The 23,596-nt window shown below is 45.6% G+C and overlaps 1 protein-coding gene across 4 annotated transcripts in view; it reads right to left on the bottom strand.

Moving 5' to 3' along the window:
- GRIA1 (glutamate ionotropic receptor AMPA type subunit 1) overlaps window positions 1-17,029 on the bottom strand; it is a 118,430-nt gene extending 101,401 nt beyond the window's left edge. For all 4 annotated transcript variants that reach the window (XR_014935418.1, XR_014935417.1, XM_015875851.3 and 1 more), the window contains exons 1-2: window positions 16,603-17,029; window positions 14,419-14,556 (exon numbers count right to left, since the gene is read on the bottom strand). Coding sequence is in view for 2 of the 4 variants with exons in the window: in XM_015875851.3 (XP_015731337.2) it covers window positions 14,419-14,556; window positions 16,603-16,684 (220 nt within the window). In the remaining 2 variants the exon portion in view is untranslated. The remainder of the gene's footprint in view (window positions 1-14,418; window positions 14,557-16,602) is intronic.
- Between the last annotated feature and the right edge of the window lie 6,567 nt (window positions 17,030-23,596).

Genomic DNA, 23,596 nt, shown 5'->3' with positions numbered 1-23,596 from the left:
AGGGGTAGCAAAAGAAAATCAACTAGAGACTCATTACTGCAGCTAATGAGCGATCAGTTCAGCAGGTGAGCAGGGAACAGCTCCTGCTGGATGGCACGCTGTTATGTTAATCATCTGGCTTTATTTTGCAGCGTTATTTGCTGAGATGATGGTGGGTTGCTGGCGGTTGGGTTCAGCTCTTCTTCATGTTCCCAAAGACCTGAATGCCTGAGGAGCCCCTGCAGCCCCCAGAGGACACCCTGTGCTGTACTAAATGGCATTTCTCACTGGGAAAAATGTTAGCCTGTTCCAAGCCTCCACGAAGGAAAGCAGAGAAGTAGAACTCATCCCCTTTTAAAGGAGAGTAGTTCAAATAAATGCATCTTTGTCCTCAGACTTGTGTTAACACCACACCCTGGAGAATTTGGATCAGCAGAATATTAGAGTCTCGCTGACTTATTGCATCTTTAAGGAGCATGTTGGTTTTGTGTTTGCTCAGAGCTCTACGTGCTACTGAAGCTAACTGGGATGGTTTCCATTCCTACTGGCAAAGAGCTATCGCCTTTGGGGCTGTCACGGTTTGAACTAAAAATCCACCTGCGTCCGTGACAGGGGCCGCAGGCCCCGGAGGGGCCCTAGGCCGAAAGGAAAAGTTAATTAATTAGGAAAAGAAAACAGCGGCAACGATCTAAGGAGGCACACTTATTTACTAAATACTATATCGAAATACAGGATAACACAATATAATAAAATATAATTGAAAATTGAGCTAACGAATCAAGCAAAATAGGAGAGAGAATGAGTCCCGTAACCGAGAGGCCTACTGTAAATCTAGGCGAACGGCTGAAGGCTCCCACACACTCCCCTGAACGCCAGAACTCGAAAGACGTCAGTCTGTTCTGCGACAGAGTTAATATAGAGTCCAGGTCCCATGACCTATCGTGTTGTTCCCTGGGAGATGTAGTCTTCTTCTGATAAGTTGCAGATTCAGTAAAATTATTCATGCTTTATATGATGTTATGATGTGGAATACTGATAGCAAAAATTACAAAATTATTAAACCATGACATTCCACCCCTTATTCTACATCATTACATTATATTTATACATACATACACACTCATATGTATAATTGTGAATAATCAGCAACCTTATTTTTTCTCAACAATCTATATTTATTCCATACAAATCCCTAAGTTGAGAACAAAACTCTATAACCTAATTCACTATTTATTAATTTTGAGAAAATGGCAAAACTGCCAGAAAAAGGAAAACATGTCAGCGGTAGAGGGGAAAGGCAGCGCTGGTAGGGCGTCCCCCACATCAAGGTGCACTCATCCTTTCCCAGCCACCACAGCAGATTTCCTTTTGACTTATACTTCTTTCCATGTGTGCTCTACACATGCATGGCCAGTGCAGGATATAGAGTCCAGATGGAAAACTTGCTTACAGAATGCCTAATTAAGGTATATAGAGAAAAAAAGTGTTTCCTTAACATTAATCCATTCTATCTTAAGTCCTATACCTAATTGAACTATTCTGTACCTAATTGAAATATTTTCTGAGACTCTACCTATATATCTACAGGAAAATCATTGGCTGCACTCCCCCAACATCAAATTCCCTTGTGGTACACATTGAACATTCCCATTTTTGTCCATCACCCACCATGTGCACCCAGGTCCCTGGGCAAAGACAGTACCCCGGAGAGGTTTGCCCTTTCCAGACGCTGGAAGGACCCAAACTGTTTTTCCCAACACACTCTTTGTGTGTACTACAGGAACCTTATCTCCCTCCACGGTACGTAGGGAGCTGGATTGGTTAGGACCATTACGATTACTAGATCCTCGAGTGTTGACCAACCAGGTGGCTTCTGCTAAATGGTTCTCCCAATTTTTATACGTTCCGCCACCCATTGCTTTCAACATAGTTTTCAACAACCCATTGAATCGTTCAATCTTACCAGAAGCTGGTGCATGATAGGGAATATGGTAAATCCACTCAATGCCATGATTTTTGGCCCAAGTGGTTACAAGGGAATTTTTAAAATGGGTCCCATTATCTGATTCAATTCTTTCCGGAGTGCCATGCCGCCACAGGATTTGCTTTTCCAACCCTAATATGGTGTTTCGGGCGGTAGCATGGGGTACTGCGTATGTTTCGAGCCACCCAGTGGTTGCCTCCACCATGGTGAGTACATAACGCTTACCATTGCGAGATCGTGGCAAGGTGATATAATCAACCTGCCATGCCTCTCCATATTTATACTTTTGCCATCGCCCTTCCCCCCAAATAGGTTTCATCCTCTTGGCTTGTTTAATTATGGCGCATGTTTCACAATCATGAATAACTTGAGCAATAGCGTCCATAGTTAAGTCCACCCCTCGGTCTCTGGCCCACTTATATGTTGCATCCCTTCCTTGATGACCTGAAGTCTCGTGGGCCCACCGAGCTAGGAATAATTCACCCTTGTTCTGCCAGTCCAAGTCTATTTGAGCCACCTCAATTTTGGCAGCTCGATCAACCTGATGGTTATTTTTATGTTCTTCAGTAGCCTTGCTTTTAGGTACATGAGCATCTACATGGCGCACCTTTACAGCAATGTTCCTTATTCGGGCAGCAATGTCTTTCCACAGTTCAGCAGCCCAAACAGGTTTACCCTTTCGTTGCCAATTATCATTTTCCCACTGTTGCAACCACCCCCATAAAGCATTTGCCACCATCCATGAATCAGTATAAAGATGAAGCATTGGCCACCTCTCCCGTTCAGCCACATCTAAAGCCAGCTGAACAGCCTTTACCTCTGCGAATTGACTTGATTCTCCTTTACCTTCGGTGGCCTCTGCAACTTGTCGTGTGGGGCTCCATACAGCAGCTTTCCATCTGCGATGCTTCCCTACAATACGACATGATCCGTCTGTGAATAGGGCAAATTTCTTTTCGTTTTCTGGTAGCTCATTGTATGGTGGTGCCTCTTTAGCACGTGATACCTCTTCTGTAGGTGGTGTTTCAATTTTTTTACTCTCAGGCCAGTCCATGATCACTTCTAGAATTCCAGGACGGCTGAGTTTTCCCATTCGAGCTCGTTGAGTAATTAATGAAATCCACTTACTCCAAGTGGCATCAGTAGCATGATGGGTGGAGGGAACCTGTCCTTTAAACATCCAGTTTATTACTGGCAAGCGAGGTGCTAGAAGAAGCTGAACCTCTGTCCCAACTACTTCAGAAGCAGCCCGAACCCCCTCATACACGGCTAAGATCTCCTTCTCAGTTGGAGTGTAGCGCTCCTCAGACCCTTTATATGCTCGACTCCAAAATCCTAGGGGTCGGCCTCGGGTCTCTCCTGAGGTTCTTTGCCACAAACTCCAGGTGGGACCTTTCTCTCCAGCAGCAGTGTAGAGGATGTTCTTCACATCCTGTCCCGTCCGTACTGGCCCCAAGGCCACGGCACGGGCTATTTCTTGTTTTATCTGCTCAAAAGCCTGCTGCTGCTCAGGACCCCATGAGAAATTATTCTTCTTCCGTGTTACCTGATAGAGAGGGCTCACTATGTGGCTGTAGTTTGGGACATGCATTCTCCAAAAGCCCACTACTCCCAGAAAAGATTGGGTCTCTGTTTTATTTGTGGGCGGAGACATAGCAGTGATTTTGTCAATCACATCTGCTGGGATGTGACGACGTCCATCTTGCCATTTTATACCTAAGAACTGGATTTCCTGGGCAGGCCCCTTCACCTTGCTGCGCTTAATGGCAAAACCAGCTTGCAAAAGAATTTGGATTATCTGTTTCCCTTTCTTGGAAACCTCTGCTGCTGTATGGCCCCACACCACAATGTCATCAATATACTGCAAGTGCTCAGGAGCATTACCCTGTTCCAAAACAGCTTGGATCAATCCATGGCAAATTGTTGGGCTGTGCTTCCACCCCTGGGGTAAACGGTTCCAGGTATACTGAATACCTCTCCAGGTAAAAGCAAACTGTGGCCTACATTTTGCAGCCAATGGGATGGAAAAGAAGGCATTAGCAATATCAATGGTGGCATACCACCTAGCTTCTTTTGACTCCAATTCATACTGGAGTTCTAGCATGTCTGGTACAGCAGCACTTAATGGAGGTGTAACTTCATTCAGGCCACGGTAATCTACCGTCAGCCTCCATTCCCCACTGGTTTTACGCACTGGCCATATGGGGCTGTTAAAAGGCGAGTGCGTTTTGCTAATCACTCCCTGATTTTCTAATTGGCGAATTAGCTTTTGAATGGGGAGCAATGAGTCCCTATTGGTGCGGTACTGCCGTCTGTGAACCACTTTGGTGGCAATTGGTACCTCTTGGTCTTTTACCTGGAGCAACCCCACAGCAGAAGGATCATCTGACAGACCAGGTAAAGTTGACAGCTGCTTAACACCATTTGTGTTTACAGCAGCTATCCCAAAGGCCCATCGATACCCCTTGGGATCCTTGAAATATCCCATCCTAAGGTAATCGATTCCCAGTATACATGGAGCCTCTGGACCAGTCACAATAGGGTGCATTCGCCAGTTCTTACCAGTGAGGCTTATTTCGGCCTCCAACATAGTCAATTCTTGGGAACCCCCAGTCACTCCATGGATATAAATTGGTTGTGTCCCTTGGTGACTTGAGGGCATTAGGGTGCATTGTGCACCAGTGTCCACCAAGGCTTTATATTTCTGTGGTTGAGATGTGCCAGGCCACTTAATCCACACAGTCCAGTATACTCTGTTGTCCCTTTCCCCCCCCTGGCTGGGGGCAGGGCCCCTCTATTGTTTACCTCGTTGACTTGCAGCAACTGGAACTCTCCCCCGTTTGGAAGAGTTCACCTTGGTGGTTGTTTTGGATTGTAATTCTTTCACTCGTGCCTGAAGTGCAGAAGTGGATGAGTTATACCACTTCTTTATATCCTCCCCATGATTACTCAAGAAATACAACAAAGCAAAACGTATGGTCTTATCATTGTCGTTTGCTTGAATACGAGGACGTCTCTTTTTTATGGTTGAGATTTTCGATGATACAGGTCGAGAGGAACTCATGTTGTTTAGCTCTCTCAATAGGTGATCGTGGAAATCCTGGTTTCCATCATCTGGTACCACCGTGGATTCATCTACATCAGGCACATTAGCCAATTTGTCAATAATATCACTTTGTGTTTCCTCCACTTTGTCTAACCTTTCCACTATTTTTTTTCCCATTTGGACAATGGCTGAAGTATAAAGCTTAACTTCTGTAGCGCTTATAAATAATTCAAGCTCCTGAAGTCTGCTAATTAGCTCATTTACAAGGGGCTTTCTTTCCCCTTTGCCATATACCAATGCAAGTGCACTGGCATGCTTTTCTGGAGCTGCCTTTGTAAAGTCACGCCACATTTGTCGTGGAACGTGGACTGCTTCAGGATCATGTAATTGGTTTGGATTGTTACGATTGAACTGGGGGCTGTAGAGCATTTCCACCAGAGCCCTTTCTCTCAAAAATTGGATACCTTTCTCCATATCAGTCCATTTCTTTTTCTCAGGCTCCAAGTCCCGTTTAAAGGGGAATCTATCTCTTACCGCTATCAACATCCGCTTCCAGAGGGTGTAGGACCGATTTTGGCATGTGCCTATACCTCTGTCCACACGTGAGTCCCTGGAAATGCTACCCAGTTGGCGAGCTTCACTGCCATCGAGCCACGCACTATTGGCACCATTGTCCCAGCAGCGAAGTAACCAAGTGACCATATTTTCTTTTGGCTGACGTGTGAAATCCTTTCTCAGATCTCGAATTTCACTCAGTTTAAAAGATCGATCAATAATGGTCGTAATACTTTGCTCACCTTTTGCTCTATCAGGAGTCCCAGGTGTTAATGTTGGCAGCTGTGTTGATGAGGCTGCCCCATCTATAAGTTTGGACTCGAGAAATTCTCGTAAAGAAAATCTAGCTTTTGGCTCCTCGTCTGACTCTGACCCTGACTCTGACGCTTGTGTTATTTCCTCCAGGCGACCTTCCTCCTTTTTCCTCTCTCCTAACTTTCTCTCTCCTAACTTTCTCTCTCCTAACTTTCTCTGCTCCTCTGACTTCTTCTCCTCCTCTAACATCTTCTTATACTGCTCTAACAACCTCTGCTCCGCCGACTTCCTCTGGTCTTCTGACTCCTCCTGCTCTCCTGAGTCCCCCTGACCTCCCGAGTCCCCCTGCTCTCCTGAGTCCCCCTGCTCTCCTGAGTCCTGCTCTCCTAACTCCCTCCGCTCTTCTAACTCCTTCTGCATTTTCTCTATCTGAGTTGAAACTCGTTTTGTTTTTCGCCCTCTTACAGGGGCAACCAACATTGTATCTGGTGCCCCCGGTGGTTGGTTAAGTTGGAGTACATACGGTTCAGACTTGAGGGTGTCGCATTCTGCCCTGAGGACGTTATAACTAGACTGGAGGGCGTCGTGCTCAGACTGGAGAGCGTTGTGCTTACACAGGAGGGCGCTGCGCGCTGCCCGGAGATTGTCGTACCCGGACTGGAGGTCTTTGTGTTTGGACTGGAGAGTGTCATACTTGGACCGGAGGGCGCTGTGCTCGGACTGGAGAGTGTCGTGCTCGGACCGGAGGGCATCGCGCTCAGTCTGGAGAGTGTCATGCTCGGACCGGAGGGCATCGCGCTCAGTCTGGAGAGTGTTGAGCTTGGTCTGGAGGGCATTGTGCTCGGTCTGAAGAGTGTTATGCTCGGACTGAAGAGTGTTGTGCTCGGTCCGAAGGGCATTGTGCTCAGTCTGAAGAGCGTTATGCTCGGACCGGAGGGCATTATGCACAGACTGAAGAGTGTTGTGCTCGGACTGGAGGGCATCACAGTTGGATTGGAAGGCATCATGCTTGGCCTGAAGGGTGCCGCACTCAGACTGGACGGCGTCATACTTGGACTGGAGAGTGTTGTGCTCGGTCTGGAGGGCATTGTGCTCGGTCCGGAGGGCATCGCGCTCAGTCTGGAGAGTGTTGTACTCGGACCGGAGGGCACCATGCTCGGACTGGAGAGTGTCGTGCTCGGACCGGAGGGCGCTGTGCTCGGACTGGAGAGTGTCGTGCTCGGACCGGAGGGCATCGCGCTCAGTCTGGAGAGTGTCATGCTCGGACTGGAGGGCGCCGTGCTCGGACTGGAGAGTGTCGTGCTCGGACTGGAGGGCGCCGTGCTCGGACTGGAGAGTGTTGAGTTGGGATTGCAGGGAGCTTTTCTCATCCCAAAGTTTTTCTGCGTCAGCTCTAAGATTCTCTTTCTCGTACCAGATTGAGTCTCGTTGGTACAGGAGATCTTTTCTCTCAGCTTCAAAAGCTTTTTCTCTCTCTACCTTCTCAGTCCAAAGTTTTTCTGCCTCAGCTCTAAGACTCTCTTTCTCGTACCAGATTGAGTCCCGTTGGTACAGGAGATCTTTTCTCTCAGCTTCAAAAGCTTTTTCTCTCTCTACCTTCTCAGTCCAAAGTTTTTCTGCCTCAGCTCTAAGACTCTCCTTCTCGGCCCTGAGACTCTCTCTCTCAGCTTCAAAAACTTCCCTCTCAGGAATGGTATTGACTAAGGCCCGATAAGCATTAGCTAGGCCCAAAATCATTTGTGCCTCCTGAGATCTGCCTGAGCCACAACATTCCTGCCTCAAATATGCAATCAAACTCTCAGGATTCTTCAAGTGTTCAGGAGTGAAGCTCCATAACACTGAAGATGTCTGTCCTTTGAGAATCTCTTCAAAGCCTCTCCACACTCCCTGCCACTCAGTATTCTCTGGTTCTAGGGAAGACTTCCTCCGGATGTTATAAATCCAGATACTGAGTGAGATTATTACAATAATCAACAGTAAGATCAGGGAGATTAAGAGTGTGACCCACTGATCATTCAAAAACTGCATAAAGGATTCATAGAAAGAAAGAGGAGCACGCTTAAAAATCACCATTTCTGTATAATTAGTTGCATTAGTTGCTCCCTCTGGAGCTGTATACAGATACGAAGTGAGCATTGCTAACCATGCTTTCAATCCATTATACAATTGTATAGCTCCATAAGAAAAAGTGGCTAGCTTAAACATGGCCCAATATGTTCGGAGCGTCTCAAAAAAGGAACCAATGGCACACAGTCCCTGGTAAAACAAATTTAGTAGAGAAAACATTTTTTTTTTTTTTTTTTCCTCCAATAGAGAGAAAAAAGTAAAAGAAAACAAAGCTCAGCAGTGTTTATAAAATATACCGGAGTATTGGCAGTCCGCCTGGACTTTCAAGGTCAAGCTCGCAGGTGCAGAATCGCAAACACGAGATAGCTCCTTAACAGGGAAAAAAACTCGTAGCTCTGTTAAAAGCTAAAAGAGCAACAGAAGAAAACACAGAAAAAACAGCAACTCAATTTCCCCGGCATCTCCACCAAAATCTGTCACGGTTTGAACTAAAAATCCACCTGCGTCCGTGACAGGGGCCGCAGGCCCCGGAGGGGCCCTAGGCCGAAAGGAAAAGTTAATTAATTAGGAAAAGAAAACAGCGGCAACGATCTAAGGAGGCACACTTATTTACTAAATACTATATCGAAATACAGGATAACACAATATAATAAAATATAATTGAAACTTGAGCTAACGAATCAAGCAAAATAGGAGAGAGAATGAGTCCCGTAACCGAGAGGCCTACTGTAAATCTAGGCGAACGGCTGAAGGCTCCCACACACTCCCCTGAACGCCAGAACTCGAAAGACGTCAGTCTGTTCTGCGACAGAGTTAATATAGAGTCCAGGTCCCATGACCTATCGTGTTGTTCCCTGGGAGATGTAGTCTTCTTCTGATAAGTTGCAGATTCAGTAAAATTATTCATGCTTTATATGATGTTATGATGTGGAATACTGATAGCAAAAATTACAAAATTATTAAACCATGACAGGGGCCCTAACCCTATTAAGAGAAATGTAAATGTGTATATCTAAAATTTCCACTAGAGTTTTGAAAGGGAACAGCGCTCCCCGTCCTGCCTTCCTTAAAGCCACACAAAGGTTTCTGCTCTCACCTCTCTAACATGCCAGAAAATTAAGCCCATGTGTCTGCATCTTAGTATTGTCCCCGTTGCATGAATGCGCTTTATTTTAAAGAAGAAAGGATAAGCTGTGAGAGGAAGCTGTGGCTGTAACTCAGTGAGCAGGTTTGGCCTTTGCTGCTCACTGCTTCTCAAATCCCTTCTTTGGCTGCTGCTGAGCACAATTTTTCCTTCTTTGCTCTCATCTGCTTGTCAACAATGAATATTTGGATTCTCTGCAGATGAGCAGATAGATTCACAGGTGTGAAATCCCCACTATTCTTCCTAATTATGAGACATCAGCATTTCTCCCCAGGCACCGCTCCCGCAGCTCAGGATGAAAAAAACCAAATATATAAAAAAGTTGTGCAAAGAATAAGTGTCCCCATCACCATGGGTGAGAAATGGGCACACCAGACTGAGGGAAACCTGTTCTTGCCATGCCCTGCCAGTCCCTCAGCAGGGCTACCTTTGCCAAATGACTGCAAATTGCCATCAGCATCCCTACAGACAATCTCAGCCCACGTTTGCCTGAGTCCCTTTCTGCCCAGCTCCATGAAGGCAGGCAGACAACCTGCCCTACCCTGTCAGCCAGAGCTGAGGAAATGGTTTGGTGCTCATGTTTCAAACATAGAGGAGAGTGCATAGGATTGTTTCTCACCTTCCTCGGTGGTGGCTGCCACTGCTGAGCACCCAGAACCCATTGGAGCACGCTCAGGACCCACTCACTATTTGACTGCCTCTCTCCGCACCTCACACTTGGCAAAGATGCCCATCAGCACCCTTGTTGTGGCTGGATCTTACAGCAGGGAGGGAGCGTCTCACCAGAAAAACATGCAATTAATGGAAAGCTACAACCCATCTCTGCCAGCAGCTGAGCACCCTTAACCTCAGTTCGATCTAATGCGAATCAATGCGCTGATTCATCAGCCCACAACAGACCTTTTCCCATAGTGAAACCTAAGGAGATACATTTCTATGCAGTACCTATTTTGTATTAATCAGATTGTGTCTGATCACTACGTCTCTGTTTCTGTTGGCTTTGCTTACTTTAAGTAGTCATGCTGGCATCTACAGGGGAAAAAAATCCCCAAGCTGAGATTTCTGATACTGCAAAAATAAATACCAACACCACGTCAATAACATGCTATTATGGGGTTGGGCTTACTTAGACTGCAGAAGTTTAATTATAAATATAGCATTTTAATTGATTACTGCTGGAATAATTACAGCAATACCTTCCCAAGAAGTAACGGCCACCGTTATGTTTGTCAACAAAGTAGATTCCTTTAAATTAAACATGCAATAATTGTTTAATTAAGCCAAACTTAGTTCCTCGTTTGAGAACGTTCAAATGTTTGCCTATTCCTCCCCATCTCTGAAGGGTAATTTAGGAGATAAAAAGCAGTCTCCAGAAATACTGTATCTATATATGTAAGTGCCCAAGAAGAAGAACAAAAATAAATACTTCATTTCATAGCTGATCTGGATCTAAGCTTGCTGCTATTGATAAGAACATTAGAACAGAGCAAGTGATCATTGCAAATCCCTTTGTAATTGCTGCTTGGAGGCTTTCTTTCTGAAAATATGAACAGGCTCCCATCTGCACATCCATTTTCTAATGTACAGAATGGATTCAACTGGTGACATGCTAGCAGCACCCACAGACCCTCCTCAGCACAAAGACCTCATGCTGCTTATAGCTATGAACACAAGGAGGGAGAGGGATAATTAATGCAATGGTCACTTCACAAGTTTTCATGCAGCTGAAAAATCCTACTATGCTTTTCAGCAGAGCTCTGTGTTTCGGGTGTGCAACTCCTGAACACCCCACCTCAGTAGCCCAGCACCTGGTGTGCACAAAAGCTGATCAGTGCCCCAGCAAAGCTACAAGGCTCACTGCAGAACAGCAGGGTTTAGTATCTGCTCATCCCTGTGAAGTATCGTGAGTCTTGCAGGGATGGATTTACCAGGTTATTGGCCCACCTGGAACAAGCATTGCTGCTTGTGCTCACCCAAGGACTGCTGCCAAAGGCTGAAAGCAGAGTTTCTGCACCACAAACTAAATCAAGCCAAGGAGCTGAGGCTGAAACAACTTGTATCCCCCAGGGACCTGCACTGTGCACAGGATGGGATGTACATTACACGTGCATGAATGGAGCCTGAGACAAACAACAAGAGAAAACTTCCCAGTGCTGCGTGTCTCCACTCAACAGCCCTGTATTCCCTTGTTGCCAAGAGCATATTGTGCTGCTGTCCACCACAGACCTCACAGGAGCAAGTATTTACAGCTTAGTCCTATGCTTCAGTCCTGTGTCCATGCAGCTGGGACAGAGCATCCCTCTTCTCTCAGCTCCGACCTGCAGCATCTCCTGCTGCACTGGGGCTGCCCTGGGCACAGCCAGTCTCAGCAAAGCCAAGTAACATGGTTTGCTGGAGACTGTACTGAAGTCATAGCACACTTTTCCAAAAATGGCTCAAGTCAAAAGCTGAGAATGCACCTTTAAAGCTGATCAGAATGGTTTTGCTCTGTTACATCACTGTGCAAACCTTTTGGCCTCACCACCCCATCTTTTTCCCCTTTACGTACTTCTGCCAAAGAAAGAGCTGTAAGTTCACCTTCTTCCTAAGCAACTGTGATAGCCTTCAAAGAAATGACACTATGTCTTTGATTCAGAAATGCTCAGAGCAGCAGTTGTGCATACTAGAGACCACTAAGCCACACCATAAGCTGAGCTGCAAACACAGAGCCTGCTCCTTGCCATATGTTCTGTAGGACAGAGGTGAATTCAGGAAGATATTTCAGCTATTGAAACATGCCCAGAGCTAATAACATTAACACCAACCACATCTCAAATATGAGGTCACCACATGTCATATCTACTACTTTTTTGCTCTCTTAATATTTACAACTTAAATCATAATTTGCTGATGTGTTGTGCACAGGGACCGCAGAAACCTCAGGCTGACACCACCCCAAGAGGAGGCATTCACAATCCCTGTGCAACAACAAGACAACCACAACTGGAAGCACCAGGAAACCCAAAGTGGCTGGGCTGTCACAGCTTTGGCACAGCAACAACAACATCCTCCTGACACCGTACAGATACATCACTTCTGTGGGTATTGCTGTTACCAATTTATGATCATCACTCGCACATCGTTAACGTTTCCCTATTACTGTCACCTGTGCGATGATGGGAGCATCTCATACTGCAAATTCGCTCACTGTCACACCAAAGCTCACCCAGCCTAACAAGCAAGCAGATCTATGTCAGGCAGAGATAGACAGTGTCACAGTCGATATCAAGATACATTTTGCATACGATCTCCTTAGATAAGCTGCTGTCATTTTGCAGTGGTTCATCCTACCTCTTCATCATTGCCCCACAAGCTGCCCATCAAGATGTTTGCTTCTGCCATCATCACCAATTCTTTATATATTCCCTATTTTGAATGATGCTGCTTCAGGCACTTGCCACAAGGACTGTGTTTAGCACACAGGGATGGCTCCTATGGGAAGACAGGACGTGCCACAGGGCTGGGACCTTACCAGGTGTCCTACTGGAGCTCCCATAGGGGCAGCACTCTATCTGCAGGGTCCAAACATCCTCAACCAAAACCATTAGGAAAAGAGTTGATTCCAACGGCAGAGAAATGCTGTGTTCTCTATCTCCATGGGAACAAAAAACTGGTATTATAACTGGCAGCATGGCCAGCCTTCTCTCAGATGGTGAGGACCTCTGCGTGGGCAGGGTTTTATTCGCTGTAAATAAACAGATCTTCCCGCTGATATCCAGTGTTGGCAACTGGGGAGGGAAACTGCTGGAAGATGAGGAAGGAGATAATTCCTGGCAAAAGTTATAGCAGAAGAGTACCTCTCAACTGTGCTGTTGTTTAGCTTACCCCAAGAGTACATGGACTAACGCCTTTTGTGCTTACAAAACAAACGCTGCTTTCCATAGTCTTGAAGGACTCAGGAAGTTTTTAATTAAAAAAAAAAAAAAAAAAGAAAAACGAGGACAAGTGAAGTTGGACTGTGCAGAGAGCTTTGCTGGTCTGATCTAGGACAATGTGCCCTACATAGAGCTCAAATATAACATCCTCTGGGAGGCTGTCTTGCTTCCATTCAGCTTTTGTGAGACCACCCCCACCCCCGTGGTACTAATGACAGACTTTTTAAGCATAACTGGTATCGTGGCCCTATCATTGCTAATGCTGTAAACAAAATCATTTCAGGCAGGTACAGAGAGGGAGGGACAACTACATGCAGATGGAGAATTTATTCTAGTGATACTCTTATAGTGTCTGCTTTCTTCCTCCTATTAGCACTGAAATAGCTCATCCCTGGTCACAGTCAGCAACTCTACCCCAGGTGGGTGACATTTTCCCTTGATAGATACGGCCTCTTATTCTTCCCTATTTTTTTAGTTCTTCTGCCAAGGAATTGCCATTGGACTGATCTGATACAGCTGCTCTTTCTTGATGGAAATCTTGTAGATAGCAAATAAAGGGATATTAAGGAGAATAGAAAACCTTTAGATATGTCATTAGATAGCCCAGTGAAAGCAGAACCAAATTATTGCTTCTCTCTTCTGTGCCTTACTGGCCAAGAAATTCCTACAATCTTGTATCTGTAAACCCTCCAACAAGAAAAAAAATCAACTTATTTTTCTTTAGAGCCTTATGAATTCTCTGCATTCTTGGGTGCTGTCTGTAAGAAAGCAATTTTTCTTTCTGCGCATTTCTTAGCACAGACAACAGCTTTTGTCCACATCCATCCCACCCTCCATCAGTGATCTGCAAAAAGGATGTTTCAGAGAGTCTAAAGGCTCCTACAGACATGATACAATATCAATCCAACAGACTGTATGAAGGGAAGGAATTTCACCGGTACTTGAAACTGGAACTCTTAGCTCTGTCTCTGTGGGCATTCCTCTTATAGTAGATCTGGACTCTACTTGCATCGAGGTGCAGTTTTCTGCTCAGTCTTTATTAAACTGCAAGGACAGATGGCTAAACTGGGGCTGGAGAGGAAGTGGTTCACACTAAACAGACACTCCCGTGCACCCCGTGGGTGGGAAGGGGTGCCTTTGTTGTACAGCACAGCTACAGGGAAGATGGGAATGAAACCTCAACAAGGAATCAGGCACAAGGAAATGAATTGCGGGTGGTTCTGAACTGCTTGGGAAGCACCGAAAGATAATGCAAAGCACACCAATTAACCACAATACTACCTCAACGCTGTGCCCTAACACACCCCAAAATCATTCAGAAATCCTGTGCATTTGGGGTTTTCTTACTTGGAGCCCGATGGAGAATAATTGCACATTTTAAGCAAGATTCTCCCTGTTTCACATACAAACATGAACAGTCAGGAGTAGATGAAAAAGCAAAGTAAGTGAAAGCATGGCAAACACCGCTACTTACAGGTGTATGTCATCTCAAAGCTGTCGCTGATGTTCACAATGTCGATCTGGGGAAGGAGCTTAGGGGGTTCCGTGAGCTGAGACAGCGCAAACCTGAAAGCCGCATGTTCCTGGGATTGTTGATTAGGAAATAACCCCCCTGGGGAGAAAAACAAAACAAGAAGAAAGGTCTTAAGTATAGCTGTATTAGGAAAACCTTTTTGGTCTGAGATATTTCTGCAGAGGGGTCTCAAGGGATGCCCCTGCAGCCCCAAATCCTCCAGCACACCTGACCCAAGGGGGTCCATGCCCGCTGCAGACAGGCTGAGAGCAGAAAGCCTTTCCATTATGCAGTGCCCTAACCACATACAGGAGCCCTGATGCACCCTGAGCATGGAAACCCCCAGAATCAGGCTGAAGCTCTGGGTTCGGCTCCTCCTCACCCCTCCCTTAACGTTAGGAATAGAAATGGATGCACGGCCAGTACTGTATAAGAGGAATCTGAGTATTCCTTCCTTTTGCTCCACTCACAATGAGGCCCAATTTGAATCTTGCTCTCCAGGCTTGTTCCCTGAGGAGCGCAGGACAGTCCTGGCCCCACAATGGCACATGGGGACAGTTCTGCGAGAGCTGGAGTGAGCAGGGTTCATGGTACACACCTGCTGCTGCTGGAAGTGTGATGCATGGAAAACCCCTACACTTAACAGGTGACAGTGGCCAAACTCAGACTGGGCAGGAAATCGAAAGCCTGATTCTGAGAAATATCCATCCAAACAGAAGCACAAAAGATCCCAGAACCACGGGACAACATAAATTAGATGGAAACTGGGACCAGGCTAGACCCAGCTCAGAGCTCATCTCCCCAAACAGACCTGGGATAACCCAGCCCTGGGAAAAGTTTCCTGCTGCTCCCCCAAAAGGAAACTTGGCTTGCAGCAGATCCCTTCACAGCCTCCAGAAGGATGTCGACGCATTCGGATAGCCCTGCTATCCACACGCATTTACAGGGAGTACTGCTATTTGCATGATACAGGGAGGGAAACAAAGCACTTGAAAAGCAGACAATTAAAACAGAGAAACAGGGAGCATCAGTTCCCCCCCCCCCCCCCCCCGCCCAGGGCAGGTGGCTTTGGAAAGAAGCAAATATGCGGAGACCTGCTTGCTAGCTCATCTTCTATATGGAGGGCATCTCCTAGGTGCGTGGAATGGGCTATTTGCGCACGAATATCCCCCACTCCCCCGCATGCCCCCCCTTCTCCTGCCTAATCATGGGTGCCAGAGGAATTGGATGCTAGTAGCCGAGTTATGCTATCATCTGCGTTTGCTGGAAGGGAGAGAATCTGGGATGCTGCGTGTATTTGAGGTATAAGGGAAGCAGGAAGGGAGGGAGGCAGGGATGCAGCATCAACAGCAATAAAAGCAGCGATTGTGCAGCGAGGCTAAAGCAGGAGTTGACTGAACTTGGTGGATTAGCGATTGATTGGCACTGTAAGGAGAAGGGAGGTGCAAAAGGAAACCGGCATTCAAGGGAAGGGAATTTGGGTTACAAATCATCGTCAACAAAGATCAATGGGAGAGTAATAATAAACCTGAGGCTGGGGGGGTGGGGGGGGAGGAGAGGAGCACTGAGAAGTTGCAAGGGAGAAAGGAATCAAACAGGCAGCGCTGGCACACAGGAAAAGCAAGTAGCATGAAATGAAAAGAGACTCCAGCGCAAAACCTTCCTCCAATAGCTCTGCCCTTATTCTTTAGCAACAACAACAGAGAGCGCCTGTTTGTTACCTCTCGTCCCAGTTACCCACAGATGAGAGCATCCTCACAAAAATGTATAATGCAACCACTGATGTTGCAAAGGTAGCAACGCACAATGGCAGCCCAGATATTTCACAAAGCAAGAAACGAATAATGTTTTTTTTTCACGATTCCTCCATTTCAGAGGCACTTTCCCCGCTCTGTGCTGGTGCGTACAGGCATTTATTCTCAATCTTTCCCTCCCCCAAAGAAAATCTGATACACCTCGGCTCTCGCAAAGCTCATATCAACACAAAAATCCAGCACACGCCGCTCCCCGCATCTCACACTCACACACACGCACGTTTTCCCCTTTGCATGCAGACTAACGGGTCAGTGCTCCCCCACGGCCCCACTCCACCCCACTTCTTGCTGGGGGACATCGCTCCCAACCGGACCCGAGCTCCACACTCACCTATCTGGATATTGTTGGGGAAATTGGCCCCTAACACCACCCCTAGGAAACTGGTGCAGAAGAAGGCAAAAATGTGCTGCATATTCCCTTTTGCATTGGCGAAAAAGAAGCCCAGTTCCGAGCATAGATTTGATTTTTCCCCCGCTCTGCTCTCTTTAGCTGCCACTCTCGCCTCCCCTCTGCTGCGCCTTCTGGATTGCGCGTCTCCTTCTCTCGGAATCCAGCGCTGAGACTGCTGCTTACCAGCGCCTGATAGCAGGATTAACTGAGCCCTGCGAGAAAGAAAGAGAGCCCGCTCCTCATCCACATCCCTCCCCCGTCACACACACACGCACGCATGCACACCGTGCGCTGCCACCGCGCTCCTTTGCCGTCTCCGATGAGTCGGAGCTCAACAGCTGGGCTCCCCCTGAGCCGGCTCTTCCCCAGAGTCCTGGTTGAGGTCTCTAAGGGCAATCCCCACCTACCCCCAAGTTTCTGGCTCCCCCCACGCGGTCCCTCCATTTCTCCTGGCAGGAGCTAAAGGGAACCTGGGAATCAGTAGGTGGCAAACTCCTCTAGAGAAAAGGTTTCTACTCCTCTGCCTTCATCCAGCGCTTCCCAGCCTGGGCTTTCACCCCTGGGTCTAGGAGGTGAATGGATCCACCTCTATAGGATAATAAAAAGGGATGCAACCTGCAAACGTGCCTTGGAAGGGAGGATTTCAGAGCAATAGTCAGAGATCCTGAAGCAGGAAAAAACAAATCACCCTCCCCAAAGCACACCTTCCATTAACCTGCAAGGCATTACACCCCTTCAACTTGCTGTGCTCATCATCACCAGCACTATCAGATTGGGCAGGTTCCTGGAGTTAAGGGCTTTTCTAGCCTGAAACATTGCAGGAACTGTTTTGCAGTCGTTCTGGTGAGACTGGAGCATATTTGACCACAAACAGCTTTGCTCAAAAGCAAAAAGGAAAAAACAAATCAATAGAAGTAACAACAATAAAGAACAGCCCTCAGGCAGCACTTGGGATTTAGAAAGATTTGAGGTCAAATTGTTGTGAGCACAGAGCCACAGTCTCAGAGAGGACAGAAAATTCTTCCACTCTCCTCTGAGTCCCAAAGTCCCAAATCAAACCCAAGGCCTTTTGCCAGAACCCAAATATCCATGTCTGGACAAAGAGATTTTGCCTCTACTCTTTACATCTTTACTGCACGTGAGACATAAATGGCAAAGGGGAAACAAAGGAAAAAATATTAGAAAGAGAACTCAGATACCCCACGTTCTGGTTTGATGTGCCTTGCCCTGATCCTCTCTCCCCAGATCCACATGCTGGTGGTCAAACAGGAAAAGCATTGAAGAGTGGTGAGCAATGTGCCGTATGCACCCACATAAGGAGCTGTTGGACAGATCAGGACTCTGTAAATTAACATTCGAGATCCTTAATCTTTTCCTGTATAGTTTTATGGATTTCTCTGTGACTTCAGGGATGACAAAACTCTTTAACACCCACGTAAATGCCAGGGAAGGTACAGGGACTGCAGAGCCATATGTAAAAGCCTGCATCAGAGCAGATTTGTACTGATGCTTACAACTTTGTGGCCTCTTACAAGGACAGTAAGGACAGCTGCACTGCAAACAGACCAGAAGACTGATATTGTCCCTATGGCAAGCAATAAAACATCCTTTGAGAATGAATTCATTTTTTTCCCCGAGCCTTTCTCAACCAGAACAACAACTCTCAGTATCAGAGACTTGCAGGTTCATTAAAACAATTGTCAGGGCATCCAGCACTGAGTTACAATAGCTAAAAGATGTTCCTACCCTTTCCCACTGGCTGAGTGACCAGTGTCCCAAAATCACATTCAAGCAAATCACATCTACATCTGCAGTGGATCGGTAGCACCTACATCAGACATCCTTCTCATTCCTTGTGTAACTTAAGCAATTCTCTTCTGAGGCTCCAATAACGTGCTCATAGATTCCGTGTGTTCTTGATTTCCATCCAAAATTGAACAAAAACAGCTGCATTTTAATCTGATGAAAGGTACTGCAGGATAACCAATGCAATAGGAAGATGACAGCATGTTTTCAAGACTCCCAAACAGCCCGTCTGGTAATAGTAATAGTAGCCATAACAATAAAATATTGTAATTGCCCACAGAAAGCTCGCACGGTTGCATTAATTAATAATGCTGCTTTTGTCTATAAACCTCTCAGAGTGCAGGTGGCTTAATAAGGAGAACCACACCAGAGTGTAACAAGATAAGTAGTAATAAGACCATTATTTTAAGAATGTATTAATTTCCATTTTCCCTATAGATAATAGCATTTCATTCAGAGTCTGTTAGCACAAGGATGCTAGCAATTAACTCTAGCTGCTCTGAAGATTATTTAAATCAACATTGAAGCAATATAGCTTCTGAGCTTCCAAAGTTAGTCTTTGGAAACTGATGAACCTCTGAGATGTCACAACAGAATGACAGATCAATCCATCTGTCAGACAATGCTGGGCTCTTTGAGAGAAAAACCCAATTGAATCATCAATGGGATTATTTATATTCCTATTGAAACAAAAAAAAGAGAACAAACACTTCTGATTTCAGAGATCAAAGCAAAACATACAAGATATATGTATATTGCATAGTGCCATCTGGATCAGGAGGCAACTAAAAGTACCAGGGAATGGAATTAGGAAGAACCCTATTTTGTCTTAAAGGATCCATAAGAAGTAGGTGTGACAGGCAGGCATCTGGTGTTTAACAGGGAGCAGCTAACAAGGTCTTGAGAGATTAATCCACGCAATGGAGTGCAATGAATTAGCTAAAGACATGTCTAAGACAATAAGCCTTCCAATTCAACATAGGAAACATTGGAATGGAATTTCAAAAGAGTATAGCTGGTTTGCTTAAGATCTTTGCCAGACATAAGGACAAGAAAAGGAATACATCACAGCTCCTGTTCTTGTGCTCTGCTGGCAGCTCACCTTGCTGTATGCACTGAGAACTTTTGCTCTCACCCTTTTCTGCTCTGATGTTTTGCACACCAGAGAGCTTTGTCTTTGGGGAGGCTGCCCGACACCTTCCTCTTTGCTCTTCAAGGCATCAAGCTGACTGTGGGAGCAGAACCGTCTTTGCTATCAGAGCTTTTGTTTCCATGATAGGAAATAGGCGGTTGTTGCAGCAGATATATTTCAGTACCAGAATCCTTGGAAAAACAAAGGACACATTCACATGCAGAAGCCTCCAGCCTTGAAAAATGAGGGAATCAACAGAACTCGGCATCTGTCCGAGACCTCCCAGCAGAGTTATTTCCTCCAGCACCCATTATGTTTTACATGATGCTCCTGAATGTCTTCAAAAAGGCTATTGAAATACTACTATTTCTGAAATTTCTGTTATTTTCTAGCTGGACAATCACTATAGGAGGCTTTTGATAAATGTAATTATAGTGATTAATTTAAATAAATTCCAAACACAGACTCTCGTATGGGTTTTGCAGAGCTTTGGCATAAATGAATGCCAAAGGAATGCATGCGTTTCTCTCCCTGACTTGATCACATCTATTTTGCTATTTTGGATAACATAGCTCTCAAGGAATGATCAGAGAGCAGGTGCTGAGCAGACAGACTCTGGGAATTTGAGATGAGAAACATTTGGATGTGATAATAACGACAAAGGAGCTGAAAGGATGGTGAAATAAATGTCAATCACGAGAACATCTGGAGGAGAGGCTACCTCGTGTCTCCCCAGTGCTGTTGTCCACATGAGCTGCATTACTACAGTGGCCAAAGGCCACTTGCTTCAGTCTCTTAAAACTGGAGATTACTTCTGCCACTGAAAAACTGCATCTACGAACTGTAGTCCTCAAATCATCTCTGGATGATATCCCTCAACAACAAATCAGGCCTCAGACACCAGTGGTCCCACTCTTCTTCAGGCAACAGCCAGAGCTGTCAAGTGAAAGGCTTTGACAACCCAGAAGCAACTCAGAAATTAAAGCAAGCATCAGCTTCACTCCTTTCAAGTATCCACTAAAGCACAAAGATTAAGGACGGGGAATATGTCTTAGTAGGATAGATATTTCTAGTTGGATACTAGGAAATCTCTGAAAGAGCATTGATGCATTGGTACAGGCTGCCAAGGGAGGTGGTAGAGTCGCTGTCCCTGGAGGTTTTCAGCTATCACCAGATATCTGGTGACAACAGCACAAGATATTGCTTCTTAATTTCTTGCTTGCTGATGGGGGAGTCATGATGCGTGCTGAAAATGGGGAAAGTTGACTTTTTCCACAAACTGTATAAGAGTATGTTTCTGTTGCGATCCTGATCGCTTTATTACCATATTTATAAGAAATGACTCCTTGCTCACTGTGGGATAATTAAGTAAGTAAATGGACTGGAAGATAAACCCGTCAATCAAATTGGCATTGAAAATACTTTGCATCCTTCAGCTGGAAATTCACAAGCAGCAGCCAGCAAATGGATGTTGTGCTGTGGCTCAGACTGCCTGTAGATACCAGCAGTGTGCCAAGGACCAGGGCTCCATGATCTGGGCTTTGTTGTCACCCCACGTGGCTGTGAGCACAACAGGGCAGCAGCTTTCCTGCAGCCAAGTGGGGACATAATCAGTGCACTTAGCTTAAGTCAAATATGAGCAGCAAATGCCAAATTCAGACATGCTATGCCTTTTTTCAACCCCTCATGGCTTTTTCCCTGCCATCCAGTTGGCCCGCTGACAATGGGCGTCCTTCTGTGAGGAGGGCTCAGCTAAAGACAGTTCAGATGGACAACAACACTCAGAGCACTATGTTGGGTCTCTATCTATGAGAGCACCTCTGGAAATGCTACAGATCAATGCAGCAAACCCCAAGCGACCCCTTTACTTAAAGAACATCTGCAGCCCCCAAACGCTCTCTTCCTCACACACAGGAGGCTTCTACTACTCGTTTTTTTTTTGCAGTTTGTTTTGTTTTTTTCCTGGTGAATGGCTGGTTTATAGCTACTTGCGGAAACGCACTGTGCCCTAGTCTCATTTTATGTTCTTTGCTGAGTCATAAACATAAATCAGAGTTGTGGGTGGGTCCCTGCTTGTTATTAAAACACCTTATGTTTCTGTGAGCCTCGCCAGAGGAAGCAGAAATTACTGGTAACACGTTAAAGTTACAGTAGGTCTACTGCTCAAGAACATAATATCCGATTATTGCCATAAGTTGCGCTATTGTGGTTTTCTTCTCTGGTTGAAATGAAAAACAAATTAATTAGAACTATTAAAAAGAATGTTGAAAATACACATAAAGAGAATTACTTATAGTGAAAAGCCAGACGGATCAGATGCAACCTAAATCTGACATTGTGGCTATCAGCAGTACAGCGAAGTTCTCATACGCACTAAAAAGTTTCCTTTCACCCAAAGATCCTGAAATGATGTGAATGCTCCAGATGAAGTCAAATAACGATTGAGGTGATTATACAGTTTAATACTGATATGTGAATCAACCCTCATTTTTAATCCCTGGCATGAAACCCAAGACACGCAGAAAACAAATGTGAAATGAGGAAGATAAAAGGACGCTGATTTAGGAAGAAGAAAACAACAAAGCAGCAGCAGCAATTGCCGCAATTCAAACAGCCTTGCAAAGATCCCATCATTACCATCTGGCTCAGCGCTTCCCAGCCTGCTTTGCTAACACGTACGATAAACAAGCGTGTGGGCTGAGCTTCAAGGTGGCTGATCTTGGCCTTTCAGAGGAATCGAAGCTTTGAACTCCAACAATGGAGTCAAGAAAGGAGTGCCCATTGCCAGCCCTTGCAGCACACCCATCGGTAGCAGCCTCCCCTGCAACCAGGCAGGAATAGGGAAAGCCATGCACAAAAGAACCTAAAAAATCACCAGAATTACCAGCACTTTGTCATTGCTCATTTCTGCAATCAATACAGACAGTCACGTCACTTCTCCTCATTCCCTAATTGCTACCCATACTTCATTTCTGAAGGAAATAGGAATTGCTGCATCAGACCAAATCACTCAGTCACATAGAATTCTCTCCCTCTCAGTGTCCCTATCAGCACTGTGTAAGCTGTTGGGTTGGAGCTCACAAGGGCCAACAGGTGATAGGAAATGAGCCCACAAAATTCTACAAGGAGAGGTTCTCTTTATTGTCACGCACAAGTAACCACAATGTCCTCCATATGCTGTCAGAAGTCACTGTGATATATCTAATGCCAGCATGTAATTTTCTAAGAAAAGATTTAAAAAAAATATATCTTAATAATCAAAATTGATTCAAGCTGGAGAGAGAAAATTAAATCTACAGTTTCTGAATAGACAGAAAATACAACGTATCCATTTTTTGGAGAAAGCCCAGAGAAGAAACAGACAGGCTTCAGGATGGGATACAGAAAATCATCAGAGTTGGTAAGAAGAGAATGAAAGGATTGGCAGCACTCAGCTGAAAGAAGAGAAGATCAGGGGATGAGAAGCTCCAGGTAGTCTTAAGTACTGTCCGGCCTAGAGACACTCAGTCTGTTGTGTCTGATCCTCTTCAATAGCTCCAAAAACATTTTTCAAGTTCCACAGAGTAGTTTTCTACAAATGCGTGGCAGAGACCCATAGCAGTGGGATGCCCCGACTTTTAGCTACTTTGCTGGAGCATCCCAGTCCTCTGTGAGCCCTTAATGTCACTGCGGTGTGCCAGAGGGCACTGCTGCCAGCTCTGCAGATGTGCAGTCGGAGGGAAGGGGACACATTTGGCAGCAGTGGCAGCTCTCCCTTGAGCAGGAAAACTACATTTTATGGACACTCAATAGCTGAGCTCCCATTGTCAGGCTGCTCTGTTTGGGGAAAGAGCTGTAAAGCGCTGTGGGTGGATGAGGATTTGAGAGTTATCTATAATTTCTTTGTCATCCTTTAGACATCGCAGAAATGAGAGAGACCTGAGGATATAATCAGAAACAAATGCCTCCTTTAAAAAAAAAAACATCTTCCTATTTTCCAGGCTGGAAGGAAGAGAT

This window comes from Coturnix japonica, chromosome 18 (assembly GCF_054131305.1).
Source record: "Coturnix japonica strain WE chromosome 18, WE-NBRP24, whole genome shotgun sequence".
Lineage (NCBI taxonomy): Eukaryota > Metazoa > Chordata > Aves > Galliformes > Phasianidae > Coturnix > Coturnix japonica.
Note: the sequence above shows the minus strand (reverse complement) of the source record. Positions and strands in the feature narration are given on the sequence as shown.